Source organism: Pipistrellus hanaki (genome assembly GCF_964339955.1).
Source record: "Pipistrellus hanaki genome assembly, chromosome: 7".
NCBI lineage: Eukaryota > Metazoa > Chordata > Mammalia > Chiroptera > Vespertilionidae > Pipistrellus > Pipistrellus hanaki.
The window spans coordinates 6768902-6796836 of record NC_140509.1 but is presented as its reverse complement, the minus strand read 5'-3'; the positions used below and the strand labels follow the sequence as shown (position 1 = coordinate 6796836).

Sequence of the window (27935 nt, the reverse complement as noted above, 5' to 3'; positions counted from 1 at the left end):
ATTGACCATTGTTGAAGGGTTGTCTGATACATGGGTGCTAATTATACTCTATTTTTGTATATGTTTTAACTTTTCCACTAAAAAAAATAAAATAAAATAAAAGATCTTTGCTTGTCCAAGACACTAAATCAGCTCAGTGGGCTCACTGGAATGATCTAAGTTGAGTGCCTCAGTTTCAAATCTCCTGATTTTCCGGGTGCTTTTTAGAAAAGAAAGTATTGAGGAAGGAGTTAAAAGAAGAGATGAGAGTGATGAGCATATGGTAAAGAGCCAACACATACCAACTTGGGAGTCAAGTCAGCTCAGTGGGATTCTTGCCTTGCTCCCCAGCTTTGTCCTCCATCCTAGAGAATTAACAGGGCCTCTGTTCTAGGCTGGGGTGCAAGTGGGCTGCTTCTGAGCTGTTCGAAGTTGAAGCCTGGTTGCTGTGATGTTTGCTTTCCAAGATTAGCTTGAAGACCACACTGGGAAAGATGGTTAAGCCTATGATTTAGAATAGAGGTATAAAATCTTGAGGTACAATAGGAAGAGAAGCTAGGAATCACAGGAGACAATAAAAGATACTAATTAAAGGCTGTATGTCATGCTCAGTCAGCCATATACATAGATCATTTTCATTTTAAATATTCTTTACAGTTTTTATGTAAGGTAACTTTTAAAAGCCAGGCTACCTTTTCTTACCTAAATTATTTTGCCTTTCAGTTCTGACGTATAGTTTGCTGTCAAGGCAACTGATCCCTCCTCTCAACATCTCATATGCAGCTTTCACTAGTTCAGTAATTTATGTAATTTTTGGATCATGTCATCAAATGTCTATTGGTGAGTTCAGTTTTGGAACCGGAGGAGGTGGATGAAGTCCCCACCTCAATTATTTACCTATTGCTAAGGAACCCAAGTGAAAGCTCTGTTCAAGGTAGAAAGAAAGGAGACAGAAGATGGGCATTCTAGCCACAGAATTAGTGCTTAGATTTTAGAAATTGAAAACTTTTAGTATGTCATTATCAAGGTCACCACCAGGTGAAAAGGCCAGGAAGCTATTTCCCAAAGGGATGAAAGGACAGAAGTACTTTCCTTGGGAGATTACCTCGCATTGGAATCTGAATGCCCTCAGCCAGAAAGGTCCGGGAGCAATTCCGCCAATACTTTTAGAGTGGATCCATCTTTCCGTTGGACCCAGGATAACCAAACTCCATGGGCCTGATTCATAATTATCATTTTCTCACTGTATTAGTTTTACAATGAGAAAATGCCATCATGGTAATCAAAGCACTTAAATCCATAGGAGGAGCACTTTCTTTCTCAGGGTCAGAATCCATCTACTCTTTTATATCAGAAATGACTGTTACAGGAACCAAGCTAGTTAAAGGTCATATAATCAGCAAATATACTAGGTGAATCTGCATAGAAATCAAACTAGGAAATACCCCAACAGTCTAGGAAGGGCATTGCCACCTTCACCCGTGAAGCGCCTTTTCTGGCCTTCCCCACACAACCAAGCCTGACCATCTGACGGGCATATCTTCTCCGGGTGTTTGTCAATCTGGGACCATCCCATTCTTCTAAGTACGGAGTGCTACTCTGCCTTTTCAAAGGACAATAGCACATGTTTTTACTAAAATTCATTGTGTCGATTTTACTTTTAAACTTTAGAGAGTAATTTCATTCCCAAGGCACATTACAATCACTTCCAAAGACTGGTAATAAGAGCTATTAGAGTTTTGTGTCTATCGGGTAATTTATTGTTTTTGTTGTTGTTGTTTTAATCCTCACCTGAGGATATTTTTTCCATTTTCAGAGAAAGTAGAAGGAAGGGGGACAGGAAGAGAGACAGAGACAGAGACAGAGACAGAGACAGAGACAGAGACAGAGACAGAGAAGCAATGTGAGAGAGATACATTAAGTCATTGCCTCCCGCATGTACCCCGACCAGAGGCAGGGAGTGAACCCGCCACCTCGGTATGTGCCCTTAACAGGGATTCAAACCCACAACCCTTTAGTGTGCAGGCCAGTGTTCTAACCACTTAGCACACCAGCCGGGGCTATCAGGTAATTTAAGAGTAAGGTTTGCCTTTGCTTCCCGTTATATGTTGATGTGAAGACTAAATGAAGTTATGTTTGAAACAGATTTAGCTGAGTGTCATTTTGCACTAGTAAATAAATCCTTCCTAAGTGTTGGGTATTATTTTTCTTATTATTATTACTGTCTTCTGATATTTTCACCACCACCTCACTTTTCATCACTCTAAGAGTAAGCACAGCAGCTGAACCTGATACATATTTCCAGTCAATTTCTCTCTGCAGCCCACACTATGTGCCCATAATGAAAGAGGTTAATACCTGGACTACCAAGATCTAAATTCTGTGACTTGGTCACAGTTTGTGGGGCCAGAGTTCTTTCCGTGCTCTTTCTTACTCTCAATGGCCACTTTCAAATAAGAAAAGTTCTTCGGATCAAGGACAAAAACAACATAAGATCATGCCTTGATTTTGTCAATAGCTTCAGTTTACCTGGACTTAAAACCTCACCTTCTGCCTACACATCTTTTTCCCAGGTGCCTTCTTTCTTGTGAGTGCTCTGATGATGGATGTCCTGAATCTATACCCATTCAACAGTGGCCACCTTGTCCTGGGAACTTTCCTCAAAGAGGACTTCTCTGATCCCCTCTTCTTCACGGGCTACAACCGATCCCTGAGTGCGGTGGCAACCACAACATTTGTTACTGGGGTTTTTCAGGTAGGATCTGAGTCTCTGAACCTCTGAGGAAGAACTAAATAAAGGGGCTACAAATAGACCCCTCCCTTTCATTGCTCACACTGTCCATTAAAATACTCCAGTGATTTATTTCTGGAAAACTTGTAGGATCTGTGTATAGACTGTGACAAAATTTCTCCCATGTCAGAAACCATCAACCATTGATTTTGGAAGTTTATGTTTTATTTTTATTATTCAAAACATCTTTATTTATTTATTTTTTAAAGAACTGTGTTTTTATTGATTTCAGAGAGGAAGGGAGAGGGAGAAAGAGATAGAAACATCAATGATGGGAGAGGATCATTGATTGGCTGCCTCCTGCATACCCCACACTGGGGGGTCGAGCCTACAACCCAGGCACATGCCCTGAGTGGGAATTGAACTGTTACCTCCTGGTTCATAAATCACTGCTCAACCACTGAGCCACTCCAGCCAGCAAAGCGGCCTTATTTTTTTTATTTAGCTTTCGGACTCTATGCTTATACCTTCAATACTCTCACAACAATTCTTCGCTCCTCAAAGAAGAAAGCATGCCTGATCCTGTCATGGACACATTCAGCGCACATGGATCCACACAAGGTGCTACTGACATGTTTTTTTTCATTTTAGGTAACCTCACAGCACAAACTCTGTGAAGTTGGACTAGGCACACGCCACATGCAGATTTTGCGCTTCTCCAATCTTCTTGGTGTAAAGGGAAATAATTCTATTACCAGGGGTTCGGAACAGCCTAGTTTTGTTAGAGGCTGTATTGTAGGACAGCCTCCACTAATATGACAAATGCTGGACCATTCTGAATGCCTGAAGTCACCGTTCCCGGAAGAGGGAAAAGCCATCCACCACTGATTGTGGATGAGACACAAAACATTTTCACCAGTCCTTTCTCTGAGACTAAGGGGTCCTAGGAACTATGAGCTAGAGTTCTAGACATGATTTCATGTTTTAAAAATTCCTTTAGCCCGTTGGCTTGGCTCAGTGGTTGAACGTTGACCTATGGACCAGGAGGTCACATTTTGATTCCCAGTCAGGGTATATGCTAGATTTCGGGAGGCAGCCAATCAGTGATTCTCTCTCATCACTAATGTTTCTATCTCTCCCTCTCCCTTCCTCTCTGAAATCAATAAAAATATATATATATTAAAAAAATTTCTTTATATTCTTTCAACAAGAATAGCACTGATAGATTCAAATACTATATTTTGGGTTAGTAAGCATTGGAGCTTTACCTGAAATCCTTTTTCTGCAATGACAGAACCACAGCTGAAGCACAATAATATCAATGACATTAAAATATCAGAATTTATTTTTGACAATGTCTTTCCCTTCACTCAGAGACTCTACTATCTAAAGCTAAATCCACCTAACTAAAATCACACATTTCAGATTTATTTCTCTTTCTTCTCAACTAACCCATTCCCTAGGTAATTGTCACTGTTCTACACTGGAACCATCTTTCATTCGGTAAGGATTTATTGGGAGCCTGCAAAAGCAAGTTATTACAGTGGGCTGACCCATTTGTCAGCTGTATGAACATAAATTAAGTTACCTTTGTGGGCCTTAGTTTTCTCATGCATAAAATATTATCTAATAAAAGAGTAATATGCAAATTGACTGTCACTCCAACACAAGATGGCTACCCCATGTGTACACAAAATGGCTGACAGGGGAGGGCAGTTGTGAGCAATCAGGCCTGCAAGGGAGGGCAGTTAGGGGCAATTGGACCAGCAGGGGAGCAGTTAGGCATCAATCAGGCTGGCAGGGGAGTGGTAAGGGGGTGATCAGGCTGGCAGGCAGAAATGGTTAGGGACAATCAGATAGGCATGCCAGTGAGCGGTTGGGGCCAGCAGATCTGGATTGTGAAAGGGATGTCCAATTGCTCATGTAGGCCCAAACCCATTGGAGAGAGTGCAGGCTGGGCTGATGGACACCCCCGCCCCTCCGTGTACAATTTCATGCACCGGGCCTCTAGTGGAAATAATAACATTAGTTTTGTGAAGTTCTTATGAAAATTAAGTGAGAAAATGCATGTAAAATATTTAGCCCAGAGCCTGTCACTTAGTAAGTATCAATAAATTATAATTACTGGAGCCGAAACCGGTTTGGCTCAATGGATAGAGCATCGGCTTGGGAACTGAAAGGTCCCGGGTTCAATTCCGGTCAAGGGCATGTACCTTGGTTGCGGGCACATCCCTGGTAGGGGGTGTGCAAGAGGCAGCTGATCGATGACTCTCTCTCATCGATGTTTCTGACTCTCTATCTCTCTCCCTTACTCTCTGTACAAAATCAATAAAATATATTTTAAAAAATTATAATTACTGGATACAAAGAAGTAAATTTGATACTTGAACAGAAACAAAAATTTTAAAAGAAGATATAAGCTCTGTACTCAAAAAAATTCAATGTTTTAGGAGAAGGCAAAATAACAGGCAATATGTCAGTAACCTGTTAATTAGCTAAGTGGCCTAGGACATGTCTGTCCCCTTCTTAAAGCTTTCGTGGTTTTTGTTGTTTTTTCCCCTTTCATAAAGGAGGAGACATTTCATTTTCAGGAGGATGGAATAGATGCACTTTTTCCCTATTCCTCCAGCTAAGCACAACAAAATATCTTGGGACATTATATATAAAACAAATGTAAGAAGACTGGTTGATGGAGAGAGGGTCAGCAGGCCCAGAACCTCAGGACATAAGACCAACACAGAAGTGCATTCCCTGGGTTTTCTTTTCAACTCATTTATTTTCATCTTGGTGCCGAAGAGGCCAGAAACCCAAAGTACCAACAGGTGCAGACAAAAAAAAAAAAAAAAAGACTGAAAATGTTTCTACAATAACTTATCTACTCCAGACAAACACCATGAAAAAACAGAATTATGATATCGACACCATCTATATCAGCAAAGGCCTTGTGACTTAGCTGAAATGAGGTGCCTACTCAGTCCCAACTGGAGCATTGTCAGAGAAGGCCAAGTGGAGAGTCAGAACGTTCATACCCACTGGGAAGTAGTGAGACACCCTTCCTACGCCATGCTGGGGTGGTGCCAGAGAAGGCCTAGTGAAGAGTCAGGTCTTTCACCATGAGAAGAACGCTTTCTGCTGGGAGGTCCAGGTGGGGAGAAGTAAAGGCATTCCTTTCTATCCCAACCAGAGTAGTATCAGCGGAGGCCCAGTGAGGAGCCAGAACTCCCACTCCTGCCCAGCAATACTGGAGAATCTCTAGTGCCACCCGTGTCAGTGGAGGATGGGAGGAGAACCTGGACTTCTACCTCTACCAGGCAAAACAAGGTGGCACCCTCTCCTTCCCCTACCAGCACTTTGTCAAAATAAGCTAGATAAAACAGAAGGCTTAACTAAGATCCAGAGTCTTATAACATAGTAACCCAAATGTATGATTGAATTGAAAATCATTTGTCATACCAAAGACAAGGAAAGTCTCAACTTGAATTTTATTTTATTTTTAAATGTCACACTTTTTCTTTAAAAAAAACATTTTATTGATTTTTTTTTACAGAGTGGAAAGGAGAGGGATAGTTAGAAACACCAATAGAGAAAAACATCAATCAGCTGCCTCCTGCACACCCCCTACTGGGGATGTGCCCACAACCAAGGTACATGCCCTTGACTGGAATTGAACCTGGGACCCTTCAGTCCAAAGGCCTATTCTCTATCCACTGAGCCAAACCAGTTAGGGCTCAACTTGAATTAAAAGACAATAACAAGCCCTAGTGGGTTTGGCTCAGTAAAAAGAGCTTCAGCCTGGGGACTGAAGGGTCCCAGGTTCAAGTCTGGTCAAGGGCATGTTTCTTAGTTGCAGGCTCGATCTGATCCCTGGCCTGGCTGGAGCATGTGGGAAGGCAACCAATTGATATTTCTCTTTCTCTCTCCTTCCCCACCATTCTCTCTAAAACAACCAATGTGAAAAATATCCTCAGGTGAAGATTAATAAAAACAATAACAACAACAAAAAAGATTCCAACACTGAGATGACAGAGATTCTAGAATTGGAAAGATTTTAAAGCAGTCTTCTTAAAACTTCCCAAATTTGGCAAAACATGTAATCCTATAGAATCAAGAAGTTGAGAAAATTCCCAAGAAAATAAATCCATAAAAATCCATACCAACACAAATCATAGTCAAATTTCTGAAAACTAAAAAACAGTGAACAATATCTTGAAAGCAGTGAGAGAAACCCTTTACCTACATGGGTAAACAACTCAAATGACAGCAGATTTCTTATCAAAACCATCGAGGCCAGAATGAAGTGGCACAATATTTCTTGTTCACTGAAAGAAAAGAACTGTCAATACAAAATTATATACTCAGTGACAATACCATTCAGGAATGGACACCCAGCCAGCATGGCTCAGTAGTTAAGTGTCAACCTATGAACCAGGAGGTTGTGGTCCAATTCCTAGTCAGGGCACATGCCCAGGTTACAGGTTCGATCCCTATTGACAGGCATGTAGGAGGTAGCTGATCAATGATTTCTCTTTCATCTTTCATGTTTCTATCTCTTCCTCTCCCTCTCCCTTCCTTTCTGAAATCAATAAACATATATATTTAAAAATAATACTCTGGGATTCAGAGCAAGAGAGAAAAAGAAAATATTAAAAAAATAATAAGAATGAAGGAGAAGTCAAGACATTATCAGATGAAGGAAAAATAAGAGAATTTGTCACAAGTAGACCCTAAAAAATGACTAAAGGAAATTTCATAAAAAGAAAGGAAATGATGAAAGAAATATTGAAACATCAGGAAAAAAGAACAATGGAAAGAGTAAAAATATGGATAAATATGATAGATTTTCCTTGTTCTCTTGGATTTTCTAAATTATGTTTGATAGTTGAAGCAAAATTATAACACTGGCTGATGTAGTTAAAAATGATTGTAGAAAAATATCTATATAGAAATATTTAAAACTATTGTTTTATAAATAACTAAGGTTTCTATACTTTGCTTGAACTGGTAAGGTATTGACATTAGTATACTGTAATAAGTTATGTACATTCTAGAGGCCCGGTACATGAAAATTCATGCACTGGAGTGGGGGGGGCCCTCAGCCCAGCCTGTCCCCTCTCACAGTCCAGGAGCCCTCAGGGGCAGAAGGCAACCTGGCGATCAGGGGAAGGCGATGACCCATCACACCTCTGCTGCTGCCACTGCCAGCAGCCCAAGCCTCAGCTGCCCCTGGTTACCTGAGCCTCAGGTCCCTCCCAACTGTCCTCCCCTGCTGGCCATCTTGTGGTGTCCACCTTGTGTCCACATGGGGGCAGTCATCATATGTGCTGGAGTGACAGTTGATTTGCATATTACTCTTTTATTAGATAAGATGTCTTTTGATTTCACAAGACCCGCTTTTTGAGTGTGGATATTACTATAAAGGAAACAAGGTATAATGAGATTAAGTAAATTGCCCAAAGTCACATAGATAGTAAGATCCCAAACTGGGATTCAGACTCAGGATGCTCTACCTCAAGAATTTATGCTCTAGATAATTAAAGTGGAAACTAACATTAATAAAAGTGAAGGGTTTGGTATAAATGAATATGAAACAAAGAAGTAATCTTTATTTGGATTTGAGTTGTCTGGGAAGGAAATAACTATTGAGACTTTCTTTCATTGAACATTTAGTTCTTGTTTTCTATAAGAATGACAGGTAGTATTAATGTCACAGGACAATTCTAACTGCCTAGAAAACTATGTTAACACAGACTCTGATACCACATAGCAGCTGGGCATGAAACAGCTCCATGGTTAATTATAGATACTTGCCATTTACCAGGTGGGCGGAAAGGATGGCATGAAGATGGGTGATATGTATTTGTATCTGTCACTGTTTTCAGATTTGAGCTAAGTGTTTCCATGTGTTGTATAATGTAATCCATACAAAACACCGTGCTGAGTATTATTAACAATTTACAGGTTAGGAAACTGAGGCTCATAAGAATTTATTTGTCCAAACTCACACAGCCAGTGAGTGTCAGAACCGGGATTGAAGTCACATTTCTCCATCACTAGGAATCTTGCTTTTTTCATCACACCTCCTAAAGAAGGGGAGTTTCATTACCCTTTTGAAAGAGGCGATGGACATAGATTGGCAGAGATGGCAAAAAAAAAGAAAAGAAAAAAAAGGAGAGGTTCATGCATGAGCACAGAAACAGAAATCAGACGTTCACACACAAGACGGGAAGCAGATTGGCCTGACCAGAGTAGAGTACTGAGTTGTAATGACAGGAGATTAAAGGAGAGACACAGCCCCAACTGACAGGAAGCTTTGAAACAAAAAGCTTTTAAAGGTAAAAGATTTACTCTTCAAAATTTGTTTTCTGAGCCCTACAGTCCAGTGGAAGCTGAAATGGTGACAGTAATGGGTTTCCAGCCTTGTTTTCCTTTTCCTTTTCCTCACTGGGCGGGGCCAGTTTTCCTAACCAACCCTCTTACCGGCATGGGGCCCACACTTTATCCATCAACTTTCCAGCTGTGTTTTTTATTCTAAAAGATGGACATATATACTGCAAAAAGCTCAAATAACGAGGTATAAATGATAAAGTATTGCCATCAACATATATATATATATATATATATATATATATATATATATATATATATAATTTTTTTTTACAGAGAGGAAGAGAGAGGGAGATAGAGTTAGAAACATCAATGAGAGAGAAACATCAATCAGCTGCCTCCTGTACACCTCCTACTGGGGATGTGCCTGCAACCAAGGTATATGCCCTCGACCAGAATCGAACCTGGACCCCTTGAGTTCACAGGCCATCACTCTATCCACTGAGCCAAATATGCTAGGGCATTGCCACCAACTTTTATCCCATTCCCCAAAGGTAACTTCTGTTAATATTTTGATGTCACTAGTTTAGACTCTTTGCATATTTATCTAGAAATATATGTATAATTTATTTTATAATATATTATATAACATTTAAAATATGTATTTCTATGTTATATATGCATATGTGTATATAAAATACGTTTTATACATATATGTAATACAAAACATTGTATTTTATATGCACATATGCATATATAACATAGAAATACATATTTTAAATGTTATATATTATAAATATGTAATATATGTGTGTGTATATATACATATATATGTATACACACACACACACACACACACACACACACACACACACATATATATATATAAAATCCTGAAGACAAAAATTCAATTGAATCATTCTTAGTAAAGATAAGAGTGAAAGGCCAAGTGTGACCTGGAACTCAGGTTTTTAAATTGTCTTTTCCTTTGTAAAAAGCTGCTTTCCTCACAAGAATGTTAATATCTCCTGGAAAAGGTTCTCAGAGTGACTAATGAAATGGCTCTTTAAAAAGGCAATGGCTTGCCCCTCTCTTCCTCGGCGCTGCCTACGGGGGTGGCAGCCATCTCCTACTCGGCACCCTGGCTGCCCTCAGACCCCTCGTGAAACCCACGATTGTCAAAAAGAGGACCAAGAAGTTCACCCCGCACCAGTCAGACCGTTAAGTCAAAACTAAGCGGAACTGGCGGAAACCCAGAGGCCTTGACAATAGGGTGCGGAGAAGATTCAAGGGCCAGATCCTGATGCCCAACAGTGGTGACGGGAGCCACAAGAAAACAAAGCACATGCTGCCCAGCGGCTTTCGGAAGTTTCTGGTCCATAACGTCAAAGAACGTGAAGTGCTGCTGATGTGCACAGACCTTACTGTGCTGAGACCGCTCACAGTGTTTCCTCCTGGGAGAACGCAAGCCACTGTGGGAAGAGCGGCCCAGCTGGCCCCCCGAGTCTCCAGTCCCAATGCCGGCTGCGCAGCGAAGGAAATGAGCCGACCGATTGTGTACACATTGTATTTGTGTTAATAAAACCATAGATTTCTGCCATCTGGCATTTCCGCCTTGGAAAAAATAAATTTTAAAAAGGCAATGGCTTATTCTGATTAGTCTGTGACTGTTAACCTTAAGTCAGTAGATTCTAGGGCAATATATTAAGCTTAAGTGCTTGCAAAGAAAGAAGACCTGGCTGATGTGGCTCAGTGGTTGAATGTCCACCCAGGAACCTAATGGTCACACATTGATTCCAGTCAGGGCACATGCCTGGCTGCAGCTTGATCCCCCGGAGGGGGCATGCAGGAGGCAGCCAGTGGATGATTCTCATCATTGATGTCTCTCTCTCTCTCTCCCCCTCCCTCTCTCTGAAATCAACAAAATATATTTTAAAAGAGAGAGTGTGGTCTAGTGCTCTAGGGAGCCCCAAATGAATGAACACCAGGACCAATTGCAGCTGGTTAGGGAGAGAGACACGGGAGAGTTATCAGAGGGGCCTCGCCTAACTTTCTTGTTGGAAGCCCTTTGGAGAGAACTTAACCGATGCCATTGCTGGTCTGATGACTTTCTGCCTCTGTTTTTCTTTTTCCTCTGAACCCCCTGCAGCTAATAATGGGCATATTAGGTTTTGGCTTCATAGCAACCTACCTTCCGGAGGCGGCAATAAATGCCTACCTGACAGCCGTGGGCCTACACATCATAGTGTCCCAGATGACTTTCATCCTCGGGATCATGATTAGCTTCAACGCTGGTCCTGTCGCCTTCTTCTATGTGAGTAATTTCTACTCTCACCCAAATTACAGATGCCCCATCCCCTGTCCTCCAACAGACGGGACCCAAGTGGAGAAACTCCTGCACAGGCAGCCGGGTCAGGAGGGCCCTGGAAATACTGTCTCTCCTAGATTTACAGTCTTGATTAATTACAGGTGCCAGTTGGACCATTTTTCTGTTTCATTAACCATGCTGCCCAGCCTTTTAAACTTGCATGACTTACAAAAAAGTTTGATCCTTAAGATACCATATCTATCATAACTCTTCCCATCACATGCCTCATAGCAGACATGTATCCCTAAGACATCTAAAAAATGTAAATTGCTAAGTAATCCCCAAATGCAAAAATGGCACAGGAGCCAAGCTAAAGTACATATGTGGTCTAGGACCGTGGTCGGCAAACTGCGGCTCACGAGCCACATGTGGCTCTTTGGCCCCTTGAGTGTGGCTCTTCCACAAAATACCAGGGCCTGGGCAAGTTTACTTTGAAGAAGTGGTGTTAGTTTATGTTTAAAAAAGTTGGCTCTCAAAAGAAATTTCAATTGTTGTACTGTTGATATTTGGTTCTGTTGACTAATGAGTTTGCCGACCACTCTTCTAGGAGAATTAATAAAGAATAAGCTAACAAACAGAACTCCCGGGTCCTTTGTGTTATACTGAAATGTATAAAGTCTGTTTTTTCTTTATTGGACAATACTGTCACTTTCAACTTTAAAAAACACATATCTACTCACTGGGTCAAGACTTTTTTGTCTAGCAATACTACATAAGGACTTCCTTTTTTTTTTTTGTTTTTGTTTTTTGTTTGTTTGTTTGTTTGTTTTTCCCCCATTGATTTTTAGAGAGTAGAAGGGAGGGAGAGAAGGGAAGAGAGATGCATCAGTTGGTTGTGTCAAACCTGTGATCCAGGTAAGTGCCCGTGGCCAGGAATTGAATCTCTGGCCTTTCCACGAGCCGGCCAACACTCTAACCACTGAGAAACACTGGCTAGGGCTAGGGACTTTTTTGCTGTTGTTATTAATACTCACCCAAGGATATTTTTTCCATTGATTTTTTTTCTTTTTTAGAGAGAGAGAATGGAAGGAAGAAAGGAAGGGAGGGAGGGAGGGAGAGAAACATCAATGTGAGAGAAACACATCATTTGGTTGCCTCCTGCGTGGCCCAACTGGGGCCTGGGATCTACAATAGATACATACTTGCTCTTGATTGGGAATCAAACCCCCATCCTCTGGTTCGCAGGCAGATGCTCTAATCACTGAGCCACAATGGCCAGGGCCAAGAACTTCTTTTTGATCTAGAAAGAGTGTCATTTTCTAGACTTAGACAATTATATACCCCTTTCTAAGCCTCTGTAATTTTGTTTTCTTCCAGAACATAATTAGCTACTGTATATCTCTCCCAAAAGCCAATTCCACCAGCATCCTGCTATTTCTAGCTGCTGTTGTCATTCTGAGAGTCAACAAATGTATCAGAATCTCCTTCCATCATTACCCACTTGAGTTTCCCATGGAGGCTTTCCTGGTAGGTGTTCTGATGTCCCAAATTCATGATTCAGATCATTTAAAATACCTGTCTTTTAAAAAATATAAATAAGCAACTAGGAAAGAAAACACTGTAAAAAATAATGATTTAAAAAATATATATATGTTGAATTGTGACAAAGCTTTAAATGCATTTAGTTTTAAGTGCTAGCTTATATTTGTAAAACATACTTTTCTTTTTTTAAAATAAATCTTTATTGTTTTTCTCTATATTGTTGAAAGCATTATATATGCCTTCCCCCCCCCCCTCCGTTCCCCCATTGGCCCCCTCCAGCCCGCCCTTGGCCTCCTCCCCCACCCAGGCCTTCACCACCCTATTATCTGTGTCCATGGGTTATGTATATATGATTACAAGGTCTTTGGTTGATTATCTCCCACCCACCCACCCTCCCCCATTTTCCCTCTGAGATTCCCCACTCTGTTCCATGCTTCCATGTTTTTGGATCCACTCTGTTCATCAGTTTGATTTGTTAATTTAGATTCCATATGTAAATAAGATAATGTGATAGTTGTCTTTCTCTGACTGACTTATTTCACTTAGCAAAAAAACATACTTATTTTCAAATGATTTTCATCTATTGCCTTTTTCATTCTATTTAATAATAATTACAGATGATGTATTATAGAATTAAACCTGTATAATTTTATTAACCAATTTTACTCCAATAAATTCCATTAAAAATAAGATTTTCCCCACTGGTGAAAGTGATACAGGTTCGTCCTAACAATTTTGTAAAACATAAAGAAGAAAAAATGAAAGGAAGAGAGGAAACCCCTATAGTTGCACCCAGCCAAAGTCAACTACAATGGGTAGATACTTCTAGATTGTTAGTTATTCCCTCTTTCTTCCAAACACACACATGAGAGGCCTATGCTCAGTGTTGGTAAATTTCCACCTTCTTCTATGCAGAAGTTGTGTTTCTACTTTAGTATGGTTGCACTCATACTGTGATCCAGCCTCTTTCATTTCCACCATGCTGCAGTGAAGACACTGAGGGAGAGGCGTTGTGAAATGCATTACCTAATTCATGTCACTACCTAGTTAGTGGTAGAGCTGGCCTCACTACTGTCTAATAATAACACTTCTTGTTTCTTTTAAAAATCCACTGATAAAATTTATCTTTGGCAGTTATAACTAACATTTTATAATGATAAAGACATTTTCATAAATAAAGCTTAAGGGTTTTTAAAGTCAGCATTTCTCATATTAGGATTGCTGAATTCTTGGATGTCTTTGAAAATTCTTTTCCCCTTTAGAGGTGTTCTGTTGCAGAGATACTTAAAGTTCACCAAATATCCATGTGTCCCCCTGTATTTCCCAGCCACCCCTGTAGTTAGGCAAGACTATGTGACTTTGGAGGTAAATGTAGACGACTAGGTATAAGTCCCCATGTACTGCTTCCCCTGCTGCAACAATCATAGAGTGTCTGCTAAGACGATAGTTAGTAGATGGAACTAGTTTGCATCCCTGAAGTACCCTTTGCAAAGAAGCTACCCTAGAGAGATGTGGACTCTGTGCAAGCAAAAATAACGTTTATGTGTTAAGGTCTCATGGTTTGTATGTTGCCACAGCATATCTACCCTACATTTTCTAATTCAGGTCTATAGAGTTCATGATTAAAAGACTATGCGAACTGCTTTGGAAATGGAAACCAAGCTCTGTCTCTCACTGTTGTCCATCTCTTATAGAGGTGCATGTTCTCTCTTCCTTAGAACAGTTGAAAAGCTATTAATTTACAAAGGGCAGAGCTGAAAGGCTGCTTTTACAAAAGACTTTCCAAAACACTGTACACAAATCCTTTCCATGGAACCCGCCCGTCCTGGCACCTTAGCAAACCAGGCTTTGGGGCCACCAGCAGGTGGCGTCTGTGACAAACATATCCTCTCTCTCTCTCTCTCTCTCTCTCTCTCTCTCTCTCTCTCTCTCTCAACTCATTTCAGCTTTTTAGAGTAAAATTGACATAAAATTGCAAGATATTTAAAGTGTGCATCACTGTGATTTGACATATATGTACATTGTGAAGTTATTAACACACCCATCACCTCACACGTTTATCTTTCTGGGGGGTAGGAGATGAGAATACTTTAAGCATTATTCTTATAAAATTTAAGTTCTGCTCTCTTATCAAATTTCAATTATACAACAGAATTCTCAACTATAGTCACCATGTTATACATTAGTTCCTCAGACCTTATTCATCTTATAGCTCAAAGTTTATACCATTTTATCAACTTTTTCCTGTTTCCCCACCTCACAGCCCCTGGCAACCGCTTTTCTGCACTTTCTTGTTTGAGCGAGACTGGTTTTGTTTTTAGGTTCCACACTGTAAGTGATGTCAGGCAGTATTTGTTTTACTCTGTCTTACCCTAATAGCTTCAAAACCCATCCATGTTGTCACAAACCAACCCTCCCTTAAGAGACATCAGCAACAGGAATCATAGTGCTATTCCTTCAAGCAGCCTCAAAGGCAGTGAACATTAGCCAGGGCTATTCAGACAGGAAAGTAAGAGTGTAGAGGATTCTGAGGGTTGGTCTGTGAGCCACAGTTGAGACATTCCTTTGGGGAATGCTGTAAATAAGTAGGATGCACCATTATGTGCAGCAACAGAAGAATCTGAGGCCCAGCAATGCAAGGAGTTGAAGACTTAGAATCATTGCAATTTAGGTAGTAAACCTTGTTGTGACTTAATTTATACCCAAAGCTTATTGAAACTGACAATATGCTCCTTATACTGTAGCAGCATACAAACCATGAGGTCTTAACAGATAAAAGTTATTTTTGCCTGGGTCAGCACACCTACAGCAGTCAACCAGTGAGTGCATACATAAGCGGAACAACGGATCTCTCTTTCTCTCTCTCTCTCTCTCTCTCTCTCTCTCTCTCTCTCTCTCTCTCTCTCTCTCTCTCTCCCCCTCCCTCCCTCCCTTCCCCTCACCCCACCCCTTCCTTTCACTTTCAAATCAATAAATTAAAAAAAAAATTTAACCTAGGCATTAAGTTTTATTGTCTCTGGCTTAATTTGCTTTGGTTTGAGATCTTTATAAGGTATAACAATTGCCAGGTTATCTATTTTCCTTCTAGTTGTAATGCAAGGGAGACTTGCCATTTTAGAAATCAATGAATGGGGAGGAAAAACAGCAAGTGATTACCTTGCTGAAGACCTGCTTTCTTGTGCTATCAACTGTTGTTCCATAGGGTTAGTCAATAATATGATTCTCAATATACCTCAATAATCCCCCAACAGACCTATTCAGATTGGCACAATGTACCTCGATCTGAAAACTTTTAAAATGGAGGCCTTGATACAGATATAACCTGAAAACAGGTTTATATTTGCTCTGGATGTTTAAAGCTGGTGAGGAAAAGCAGCCCAGTGCATCCATTCGCTCCCATTATGTGGCAGAGAGCAAGGCTGGAGTTGCTTTCATTCTGGCTCCAGTGCTAAAATCAGCTTCGGGGACTCGGTCAGGGTGGGCTTCTGCCTTCCTTGCTGCACTGAACCTCTCCCTCCAACCGTCCAAAGTCCAACATGTATCACCCCGGTGCTGCCGGCGTCTAAGGCACCTCCCCTGCTGGAAGCAATACTTAAAATAATATTTAGCTGATTGTTTGCCTCATGTAAACTCCTACAGGTTGTTGTCTTCAGCGCACTTGCAAGCAAGATCAGCATTGCCACAGACAGCGGCCAGACATTCGAGGATATGATTCCCTACAGGTTGGTAATCTCACTTTTCAAGACCATCTCTGCCCTTTCTGCGGCCTTCTCTCGGCCCTTGACCATAGAGCTTGAGCTTGATTGACATTCTCCACGAGCAGTCTGTAGCCACAGCCACATTTGGGTCGCTGGTTCACATTCATTTTAGAACAGAGAGGTTCATGAAAGAAGCAGGACAAGGCAACCCCCGTTTCTTCTCTGACCAGCCTCCAACTGTCTTCCCATAGTTGAACTGATCCCCATACCCAAGTGAATTGTTGGATATATGGAATACCAGAGACTCACACATTTCCCCCCAATACACTGTGGCCCCTTTCAACCTCTGCACCTATCTGGTTAACTCTCAAGGATGAGACGAGAGATGCCTCTGCTCTCATTGCCTCTCCTGAGGCCCCGTGCTCAAGAGATGAGCATTCCTCCTATCTTCAGCCACTTGGACTGAGTCAGTGTCCTTAAGCAGCATTATGGTATTACTCTGAGTAGAAAGCTCTCTTCAAATAGTCTGGCATATCAATTTCCTATAGACTCACAATTGATTTGCATTATAATTCCTACCAGTGACTATGGGGCATCACTCTTGCTTTTGATAGGAAATTATAATTTCTTTATTCTTTTTTATTCTAGTTTTTCCTTTTTAAAATAAATCTCTATTGTTGAGAGTATTTCAGATGTCCTCCTTACCCTCATCCCTCCATCCCTCCACTCAATCTGGTTCCCACCCCATGCCTTCACCACCCTATTTCGAGGCACGCACAGGTGGGCAGGGACTTAACTCTGGGTCCCACGGTGCACCCCAGGCTCTGACTGGAGGGAGATTTTCATATACATTTTACTAATTTTCTTTCATCTCTGACACTTCTATTATAGAGAAAGGCAAATTAGCAATATTAAAATATTTCCTCTAGTTGATTCCCTTTTAATGTGCACAGATTTCATGCACTGGGCCTCTAGTATGCATATAAGTTCTTTGGTTAATCTCTTCACCACCCCCTCTCCTTCCCTCTGAGATCTGTCAGTGTGTTCCATGCTTCCATATCTCTGGACCTATTTTGTTCATTAACGTTTCTTTAACAAAAAATTTGCAGGGAAGCCGAAGCCGATTTGGCTCAGTGGTAGAGTGTTGGTATGCAGACTGAAAGGTCCCAGGTTCGATTCCAGTCAAGGGCATGTACACCGGTAGGGGGTGTGCAAGAGACAGCTGGTCAATGTTTCTCTCTCATCGACGTTTCTAGCTCTCTCTCTCTCTCTCTCCCTTCCTCCTCTCTGTGAAATATCAATAAAATATATTTTAAAAAATTTGCAGGGAAGAAAAACAAAGATATGAAGAAGGAATCTATAATGTAAAAGAGATTTGAGACTTAGAAACCAATTTTAGTGTATAGAAAAAATTTGAACTAAAATTTGAACACATAAAATAGATATTTATGAGACATTTAGGAAATTTTGAGTATTATGTGTTTGATAATATTAAGAGATTTGTAACAATTTTTGGTGTACATCTTTTAGAAAGTTATGCTAAAATTTACAATGAAACCTATATAATATCTGGGATTTGCTTCAAAATAAAATAAGATTAGTTATAAATTATTGTGTTGAAAGTGAGTGATGGGTATACCAGGGTTCATTATACTATCCTTTCTTTTGAAAATATTTGAAAATTTTACATTTTTAAAATAAAAGATCAAATATTTATGAGTGGTACTGTACTGCTCACATATAAAAGGAACCCAAAACATAGACTCTGACCCCCTAAGAAATCATAGCCTAAAATTTACTACATAGAAGCTGACTTAACAGATACTCTGGATAACATTACTAAACCCATACACAAACAGACAAGCATCATTCTTATAAAAATTAGGATGGTCATTCACTCTTTGGTTAGCACCCTGATGGAAGTACCGGCAAAGAAGAAAGCTTGCTGTCTCAAGGAGAGTTTTCTAGTTAACAGTATGGTAGGAGATATACCTGGGGAAAGTTCTGATCATGGTTATGTGTGATTGGCAATGTTTTGTAACAATATGATCTTAATAAAAACAATGTATTAACTTAGTAGAATTAAGTAACCAGGACTATCAGCAAAATGAATTAGTCTGAAAATTCTAGTGACTTCAAAACAATAGAATGGTAGAGAGGATTCTGGGAGATGGAGTAGGAAGCACCAGGAATCCGTCCCTCCACTTAAACAACTGCTCTGGCAGAATCTGTCCGACATTTGGGAGATTATGAATATTAATTATTTGTTTGGGAAGCACCTAAATTATATTTTGGAAATCCGGAGCCTATTGAAGGCTTACAATTTCTAGAAAAAGGGTTGGATGGTAAATTGCATTGTTGCAAGCCCTTTCCCCTCTGGCTGAAATGACTTCCATGAGATCTAACGGGCCAGAACTCCCTTTTTTCCTCTCCCCCCCCCCCCCCCTTTTGGAATTCAGACATAAAAGATTTGGACATAAAAAAAAAATACCCTCTCACAAGCCCACATATACAGGAAAAATTAGAAAGTTACACATACCCAGAAAATGACTCAGAGAAGACCAAAAAATACCTTAAATTTATAACTCAGGCTAATCCTTGGCACAGTTACAGCCTACAATAACAACAATAATAACAAAAACAGCAAACTGTTGGAAGGGGAAGAATTTGATTTCCACTGTTGCCACATTATATATTCAAATATCCAGTGTTCAACAAAAATCACAAGGCATACAAAGAAATGAGAAGTATGGCCCATTCAATGGGGGAAAAAAAGGAAATCAACAGAAACTGTCCTGAAAAAGACCCAGTGACAGATATACCAGCCAAAGACTTTAAAATAATTGTCTTTTTTTAGGAGGAGAGCCTATAGGACATGAAACGAAGCAACATATGAATAATAGGGGTGCCATATAGGAAGAGGAATAAGGGTTAGAAAACCTATTTGAAGAAATAAAGTCAGAAAACTTCCCTAATGTGAGAAGAAAAAAAGTTACACAAGCACAGAGAATCCAAACAAGATGAACCTGAAAAGACCCACACCAAGCCATATAATAATTACAATGGCAAATGTTCAGGACAAAGAGAGAATCTTAAAGGCTGCAAGAGAGAGACAAAAAGTTACATACAAGGGATCTCCCATTAGATTATCAAGTGATATCTCAACAGAAACACATTAGGCCAGAAAAGAATGGAAGAAAATTTTGTAAAGTGATACAAATTAAGGAACTGAATCCAAGAATACTCTATACAGCAAGGCTATCATTCAAAATTGAAGGGGAAATAAGGAGCTTCACAGCCAAAAAAAAAAAAAAAAAAAAAAGGCTAAGGGAGTTTATTACTACCAAGCCAGCAATATAAGAAATGCTAAAGGGACTGGTATAAAAAGAAGAAATGAAAAAGTAAGAAGGGCCGAAACTGGTTTGGCTCAGTGGATAGAGCGTCAGCCTGTGGACTGAAAGGTCCCAGGTTCGATTCCAGTCAAGGGCATGTACCATGGTTGCAGGCAAATCCCCAGTAGGAGGTGTGCAGGAGGCAGCTGATTGATGTCTCTCTCTCATCGATGTTTCTAACTCTCTATCCTTCTCTTTTCTTCTCTGTAAAAAATCAATAAAATATATTTTTTAAAAAAAAGTAAGAAGGAACACAGGCACAAAAAATAAAAATGGTTACAAACAAGTACCTTTCAATAATAACTTTAAACGTAAATAGACTAACTGCTCCAATCAAAAGACATCGAGTGGCTGAATGGATAAAAAAAAACAAACAAAAAAAAACCCCATCATGATCCATATATATGCTGTCTACTAGAGACCCACCTCAGAACAAGGGACTCACACAGACTGAAAGTTAAGGAATGGAAAAAACATCTTTAAGCAAATGGAAATTAAAAAAAAAAACAAAAAAACTCCTGGAAGATATCAAGAGAAAGATCGATAGCAATACAATCATAGTAGGGGACTTTAATACACTACTGACATCACTGGATAAATCCTCTAGACAAAAAAGAAATCAACAAAGAAACAGCAATCCCAAATGACTACTAGATCAGATAGACTTAATTGACACCTTCAGAACATTTCACCCCAAAGCCATGGAATATACGTTCTTCTCAAGTGCACATGGGACATTTTCAAAAATAGACCACATTGTGGGTCACAAGCAAAGTCTCCCCAAATTCAAGAAAATTAAAATCATATCAAGCATCTTCTCAGACCGCAATGGCATAATATTAGAAATAAACTACAATAAAAACAATCCAAAAAGCTGAATAGCATGCTATTAAACAATGATTGGGTTACCAAAGAGATCAAAGAAGATATTAAAAACATCCTGGAAACTAATGACAATAAAAGCACAACAATCCAAAATCTATTGGACACAATGAAAGCAATCCTGAAAGGGAACTTTATAGCTCTACAGGCCTACCTCAAAAAAAAAAAAAAAAAAAAAAAGCCAAAATCGGTTTGGCTCAGTGGATAGAGCATCAGCCTGGGGACTGAAGGGTCCCAGGTTCGATTCCAGTCAAGGGCATGTACCTTGGTTGCAGGCATATCCCCTGTAGGGGGTGTGCAAGAGCAGCTGATTGATGACTCTCTCTCATCGATGTTTCTGACTCTATCTCTCTCCCTTTCTCTCTGTAAAAAATCAATAAAATATATTTTTAAAAAAGTAATAAATCATCTAACTCTACAACTCAAAGAATTAGAAAGAGAGCAACAAGAAAACCCCAGACCGAGCAGAAGGAAGGAGATAATAAAGATCAAAGCAGAAATAAATGACATTGAGACTAAACAAAATAATACAAAAGATCAACGAAACCACGAGCTGGTTCTTTGAAAAGATAAACAAGATTTATGAAACTCTAGCCAACTCACCAAGGAGCAAAAGAGAGGACCCAAATTTAAAAAAAAAAAAATCAGAAATGAAAGAGGCAAAATAACAACAGACCACCACTGAAATACAAAGGATTGTTAAAAATAATAATAATAATAATACTATAAACAACTCTATTCTAACAAACTAGACAACCTGAAGGAAATGGACATATTCCTAGAAAAAATACAGCCTTCCAAAACTCAATCAGGAAGTTTCTCAATAGGCTGATAACTATGGAAGAAATTGAAGCAGTCATTGAAAAGCTTCCAGCAAACAAAAGCATGAGCCAGACGGCTTCACAGGGGTTTTACCAAACATTCAAGGAAGAACTAAAACCTATCCTCCTCAAAATATTCCAAAAAATTCAAGAGGAAGAGACATTTCCAAGCTCATTTTATGAAGCCAACATCACCCTAATACCAAAACCAGATAAAAACAACACTATGAAAGGGAATTACAGGCCAATATCCCTCATGAACATAGATGCCAAAACCCTCAACAAATTTATAGCAAATCAGATCTAGCAGTACATCAGAAAGATCATACACCATGTCCAAGTAGGAATTATCCCAGGGATGCAAGGATGATACAATATCCACAAATCAATAAACATGATACATGACATAAACAAATTAAGAGATAAAAACCACATAGCCATATCAATTGATACAGAAAAAAATTTGACAAAATTTAACACCCTTTCTTGAAAAAACTCTCAGCAAGGTGGGAATAGAAGGATCATACCTCAACATAATAAAAGCCATATATGGCAAACCCACAGCTAACATTACACTCAATAGGCAAAAACTAAAACCATTTCCCTTAAGAACATGAACAAGACAGGGATGGCCACTCTCACCACTCCTGTTCAACATAGTACTGGAAGTACTAGCCATTGTGATCAGACGACAAGAAGAAATAAAAGGCATCCAAATTGGAAAAGAAGAAGAAAAACTGTCCTTATTTGCAGATAACATGATACTGTACCTAGAAAACTATAAAGACTCCATAAAAAATCAGACTTAATAAATGAATGCAATAATGGAGCAATATACAAAATTAATGCCATAGACATTGGTGTATGACATTTCTATACACCAATAATGAACTTACAGAAAGAGAGACTGAAAAAGCAATCCCATTTATCATCACACCAAAAAAATTAAGATACCTAGGAATAAACAAAGGAGGTAAAAGATCTATATGCGGAAAACTACAGAACACTAAAAAAAAGAGATAGAGGAAGACATAAACAGATGGAGGAACATACTATGTTCGTGGACTGGTAGAATCAACATCATTAAAATGTCCATACTACCCAAAGCAATCTATAGATTCAGTGCACTCCCCATTAAAATACCAAAGGCATATTTCACAGACCTAGAACAAACTTACCAAAAATTCATCTGGAATTAAAAAAGACCCCAAACAGCCACAGCAATCCTAAGAAAGAAGAACAAAGTAGGTGGGATCTCAATACCAGATTTCAAGCTATATTACAAAGCCACTGTTGTCAAAATAGCCTGGTACTGGCATAAGAACAGACATAAAGATCAATGGAATAGAATAGAGAAACTAGAAATCAACCCAAAGCTCAATTAATATTCGACAAAGGAGGCATGAACATACAATGGAGTCAAGACAGTCTTTTCAATAAATGGTGTTGGGAAATTGGACAGATACATGAAAAAAAAAAAAAAAGAAAGAAAGAAAGAAAGAAAGAAAGAAAGAAAGAAAGAAAGAAAGAAAGGAAAGAAAAAGAAAAGAAACTAGACCACCAGCTTGCATTATACACAAAAATAAACTCAAAATGGATAAAGGACTTAAATGTAAGATGGGAAACCATAAAAATACTAGAGGAATCCACAGGCAGCAAAATGTCAGACATATGCCAAAGCAATTTCTTCAATCATACTGCTCCTACGGCAATAGAAACTAAAGAGAGAGAGAAAAAAAAATGGAACTACATCAAAATAAAAAGCTTTTACACAGAAAAGAAACCATCAACAAAACAAGAAATCCCACTGCATGGGAGAACATATTTGCCAATATCATCACTGATAAAGACTTAATCTCCAATATTTACAGGGAACTCATACAACTTAACAAAAGAAAGATAAACAACCCAATCAAAAAAATGGGCAACGGACCTAAATAGAAACTTTTCAAAAGAAGACAGAAGGAAGACCAAGAGACATGAAAACATGCTCAAAGTCACTAATCATCTGAGAGATACAAATCAAAATGACAGTCTGGTACCCTCTCACACCTGTCAGATTGGCTATCATCAACAAATCAACAAACAACAAGTGCTGGTGAGGATACGGAGAAAAAGGAGCCCTAGTGCACTGCTGGTGGGAATGCAGACTGGTGCAGCCACTGTGGAGAACAGTAGGGAGTTTCCTCAAAAAAACTAAAAGTGGAACTCCCATTTGACCCAGTGATCGCACTTCTAGGAATATATCCCCAGAAACTAGAAATACTATTCAGAAAGGATATATGCACCCCTATGTTCATAGCAGCACAATTCACCATGGCTAAGATTTGAAAATAGCCTACGTGCCCATCAGCAGATGGGTGGATTAAAAAACTGTGGTACATCTACAGAATGGAATACTATGCTGCAGTAAAAAAGAAAGAATTCTTACCATTTGCAACAGCATGGATGGAACTGGAGAGCATTATGCTAAGTGAAATAAGTCAGTCAGAGAACGATAAATATCACATGATCTCACTCATTTATGGAATATAATGAACAACATAAACTGATGAATAAAAACAGATCCGAGACAGAGAAGCATCAATCAGACCATCAAACCTCAGAGGCAAGGTAGGGGAGGGTGGGGGTAAGGGGAGAGATAACCAAAGGACTTGTATACATGCATATAAGCCTGACCAATAGACACAGACAATGAGGAGTGAGGGCATTAGTGGGGGAGGGGATTGGGAGGGTAATGGGGGGATAAGGGCACATATGTAATACCTTAATCAATAAAGAAATTTAAAAATAAACAAATAAATAAAATAATTGTCTTAAAGATCCTCAAAGAACTAAAGGAAAAAGTGGAGAAAGTCTAGAAAATGATGAATAAAATGAAAATATCAAAAGAGAGGTAGAAAAAAAAAGAAAGAAGAGGTAGTTCTGGGGCTGTGAAGTATAATAACTGAAATTAAAAATTCACTAGTCATGTGCCACATAATGACATTTCAACAGCAGACTGCATATAAGGTTCTAATGGAGCTGAAAAATTCCTATCACCTAATGACATCATAGCTTCCTAACATCATAATGCAATGCATTACTTATGTGTTTGTGGTGACACTGGTATAAACAAACCTACTGCTTGCCAGTCATATGAAAGTACTAGAGGCCCAGTGCATGGAACTCATACACTGAGGTGGGGAGGGCAGGGGGGAGGTGGAGAGGGAGCGGTCTCTCAGCCTAGCCTGCACCCTCTCACAGTCCGGGAGTCCTCGGGGGATGACGATGAAAAAATTGCTCTCAAGTCAGACATGACCCATTATACAACAGCTTGGAAAGCAAGAACAAAATGATGGAAGGTATTAAAGGATCTACTTCACTGAAGGCAGTAAGACTAACAAAAACTCGAGAAGGGCTATAACCAACATGGAGAAACTTCTAATGATCTGGATTGAACACCAGACAGAATTATACCCCTCTCAGCACCATGGCAGTCACAGCCACAGAACAAAGTTTGTTTGTGATGTTGAAAGAAAAGACTGGACCCAACTATAGTTTTGCATTTATTACTAGCTCTTGGTGGTTTAAATGATTCAAGATTCATTTCATAATGTGGAAGTGAGTGGTGAATCTGTGAGTGCTGATGTAAAGGCAACTGACAAACCTTTATAAATTCTAGATAAGCTGATAGTGGAGGAAAATTACTTGAGAGGACATATATTCAGTATGGATGAAGCCTCCTTATTCTGGAAATGGATGCCGGAAAGGACTTCCATCCATCAGGAGGCAAAGCAACTCCATGTTTCAGGACTTTTCAAGATCACAGTCTTGCTTGGGGGCAATGTTGCAGGCTGGAAGTTGAAATTCTTTGTGATCAGGTACAGAGAGAACCTCAGGCCCTTCAAGCATATCATAAGCACACACTGAGTATTCTGCAGGAGCAATACACCACGGGTGACCCAGCTCCTCTTCCAAGATGCCCTCTTGAATTGCTTTGCCAGCACAATGAGGAAGCATTGTTTGGAGGATAGCATACCTTTCAAGATTTTCCTTGTTGTTGATAATGAATAGCATATCTTTCAAGATTTTCCTTGTTGTTGATAATGCTCCTGAATATTCTCCTTTTATTGATGATCTTCATTCCAATATCAAAGTGGTGTCTCTCCCTCCAAACATCACCTCTTTCATCCAACCAGTGGATCAATGAGTTATAGCAGCATTTAAGGCCTACGACCTGAGGAGGACCTTGGCCCAGGCTATTGCTGCACCTAGATACTAAGAAGACACTGATGCAACTCTGGAAAGATTACAACATCTATGACCGCAATAAGAACCCTGCGCCATGCGTGTGTATGGCGTGATGTCACTGAGGAGTGTATGAATGGCATCTGGAAGACACTCCAGAGATTTTTTCAAATTTAAATCAAACAAGATAAAGTAATAGGGTAAAAAAGAGTTTTTTTCCATGACTTCAAAGTTTTTGCCAAGGATAAGGAGGTTGTAAAAATCAACAAGGCTGTGGTTGAGATGGCAAACAGTTTTAACCTGGGTGTGGGTGAGGGTGACATTGATGAGCTTGCAGACACAATTCCTGAGGAATTGACTAATGAGGAATTGTTGGAACTGGAACAGGAAGAATAGGCAAAAGTGAAAGAAACTGCAGGAGAAAAGAAGGACCCCCCCCAACAAAATGAGCACTGAAAAGTTTAAAAGAAGCTTTTGAAGACCTCAACAAAATCCTTAAAAAGTTTGAAAACCTAGTCCAAACATGTCAAACTCACAACCCACAACGAATATTTTTGCAGCCTCGCCCATATAATGGTATGGAAGAATGTTTTAATGAAAATTTTAATAAAACTTAATTTTTACAATATCCTGTTATACATAATTATTAATAACAAACTGCAGTGTTCGCTAATGACTGAGTACTATAATCGTGTTGCATTCATTTCCCTCATGCACCTTACATGAAGGCACACCATTTCTCTCCACTAATACTAGCAGCGAATATTTTAGCAGCCGATTGCCATGTCATTAGTCTTGGACTGACTTGTTTAGTGTGCACAACAGGAAATATTTCACTTGCAGAGAACAAAAAAAAATAGGTTTATTTGCGTTATGCTTATTATTAATAATTTGTGCAGTTATTCGGTGTCTGGTAAGTTAATGTTCAAGAAAAAAATATTAATTTTTAATAAAATGTTCTATTATTTTATGTTAACGATGACTCACCTATTTCAGCCCTTTGTATTCAGCATGTCTCGTATCGAAATAAACCTACGTTTCTATGAAAACTGAAGCTTTTGTGTGTTTTTTTGCGGCCCACATACACTTAAACCTTGCTTATTTGGCCCATTAGCCTTTGAGTTTGACATGCTTGGCCTAGACTCAACACGAAAATGTTTTCATTAATAGAGAGAAATATCCATGGTGCATTATCTGCTTACAGTCAAACTATGATGAAAAAGAAACACACCAAGCAAACTACCATGGACATATTTCTGAAAAGAGTACTGCCTCCTCAAGAGCAGCCTCAGGCAGGGCCTTCAGGGAGTGTTCCAGAAGAAGGCATTGTCCTCATAAGAGAGGACAACTTAATGCTTGTTACTGCCCTGAAGACTTTACGGTGGGACAAGATGTAAGGGTGGAAAACAGTGATATTAATGATCTTACCCGATGTAGGCCTAGGCTAATGTGTGTTTGTGTCTTAGTTTTTAACCAAAACATTTACAAAATTTTTAAAAATCTAAAAATAAAAATGTTATAGCCCTGGCCAGATGGCTCAGTTGGCTGGAGCATAGTTCCATACACCAAAAAGTTGCAGGTTTGATCCCCAGTTGGGGTGCTTGTGAGAGCCGACATCTCTTACATCTATATTTCTCTCTCTCCTCCTCCTCTCTCTCCCCCATCCTCACTCTCTAAAATCAATAAAACATATCCTCAGGTGACTATTTTTAAAAATTACAGAAATGTTATAGAATAATATAAAGAAAAAAATATTTTATAGTTATACCATGAGTTTGTATTTTAAGATAAGGGTTATTACAAAGAGTAAAAAAGTTAAAAAATTTTAAGTTTATGCAGTAAAAAAGTTAAGGTTAATTTGTCATTGAAAAAAGAAAAGGATTTTGCCGAGACCGGTTTGGCTCAATGGATAGAGCGTCGGCTTGGGGACTGAAGGGTCCCGGGTTCGATTCCGGTCAAGGCATGTACCTTGGTTGCAGGCATATCCCCAGTAGGGGGTGTGCAAGAGGCAGCTGATCGATGACTCTC

At 39.4% G+C, this 27935-nt stretch overlaps 1 protein-coding gene and 1 pseudogene across 2 annotated transcripts in view; both read left to right on the top strand.

The window, feature by feature from the left end:
- SLC26A8 (solute carrier family 26 member 8) overlaps positions 1-27935 on the top strand; it is a gene marked incomplete at its 3' end in the record, with an annotated part of 85505 nt that overhangs the window by 28354 nt on the left and 29216 nt on the right. The window contains exons 4-8 of the mRNA XM_084890365.1: positions 703-819; positions 2553-2734; positions 11184-11348; positions 12720-12869; positions 16524-16606. Coding sequence (XP_084746491.1) covers positions 703-819; positions 2553-2734; positions 11184-11348; positions 12720-12869; positions 16524-16606 — 697 coding nt within the window. The remainder of the gene's footprint in view (positions 1-702; positions 820-2552; positions 2735-11183; positions 11349-12719; positions 12870-16523; positions 16607-27935) is intronic.
- LOC311625677 (large ribosomal subunit protein eL32-like) lies at positions 10112-10624 on the top strand (annotated as a pseudogene). The gene has a single exon. The product of its transcript is annotated as a large ribosomal subunit protein eL32-like (transcript).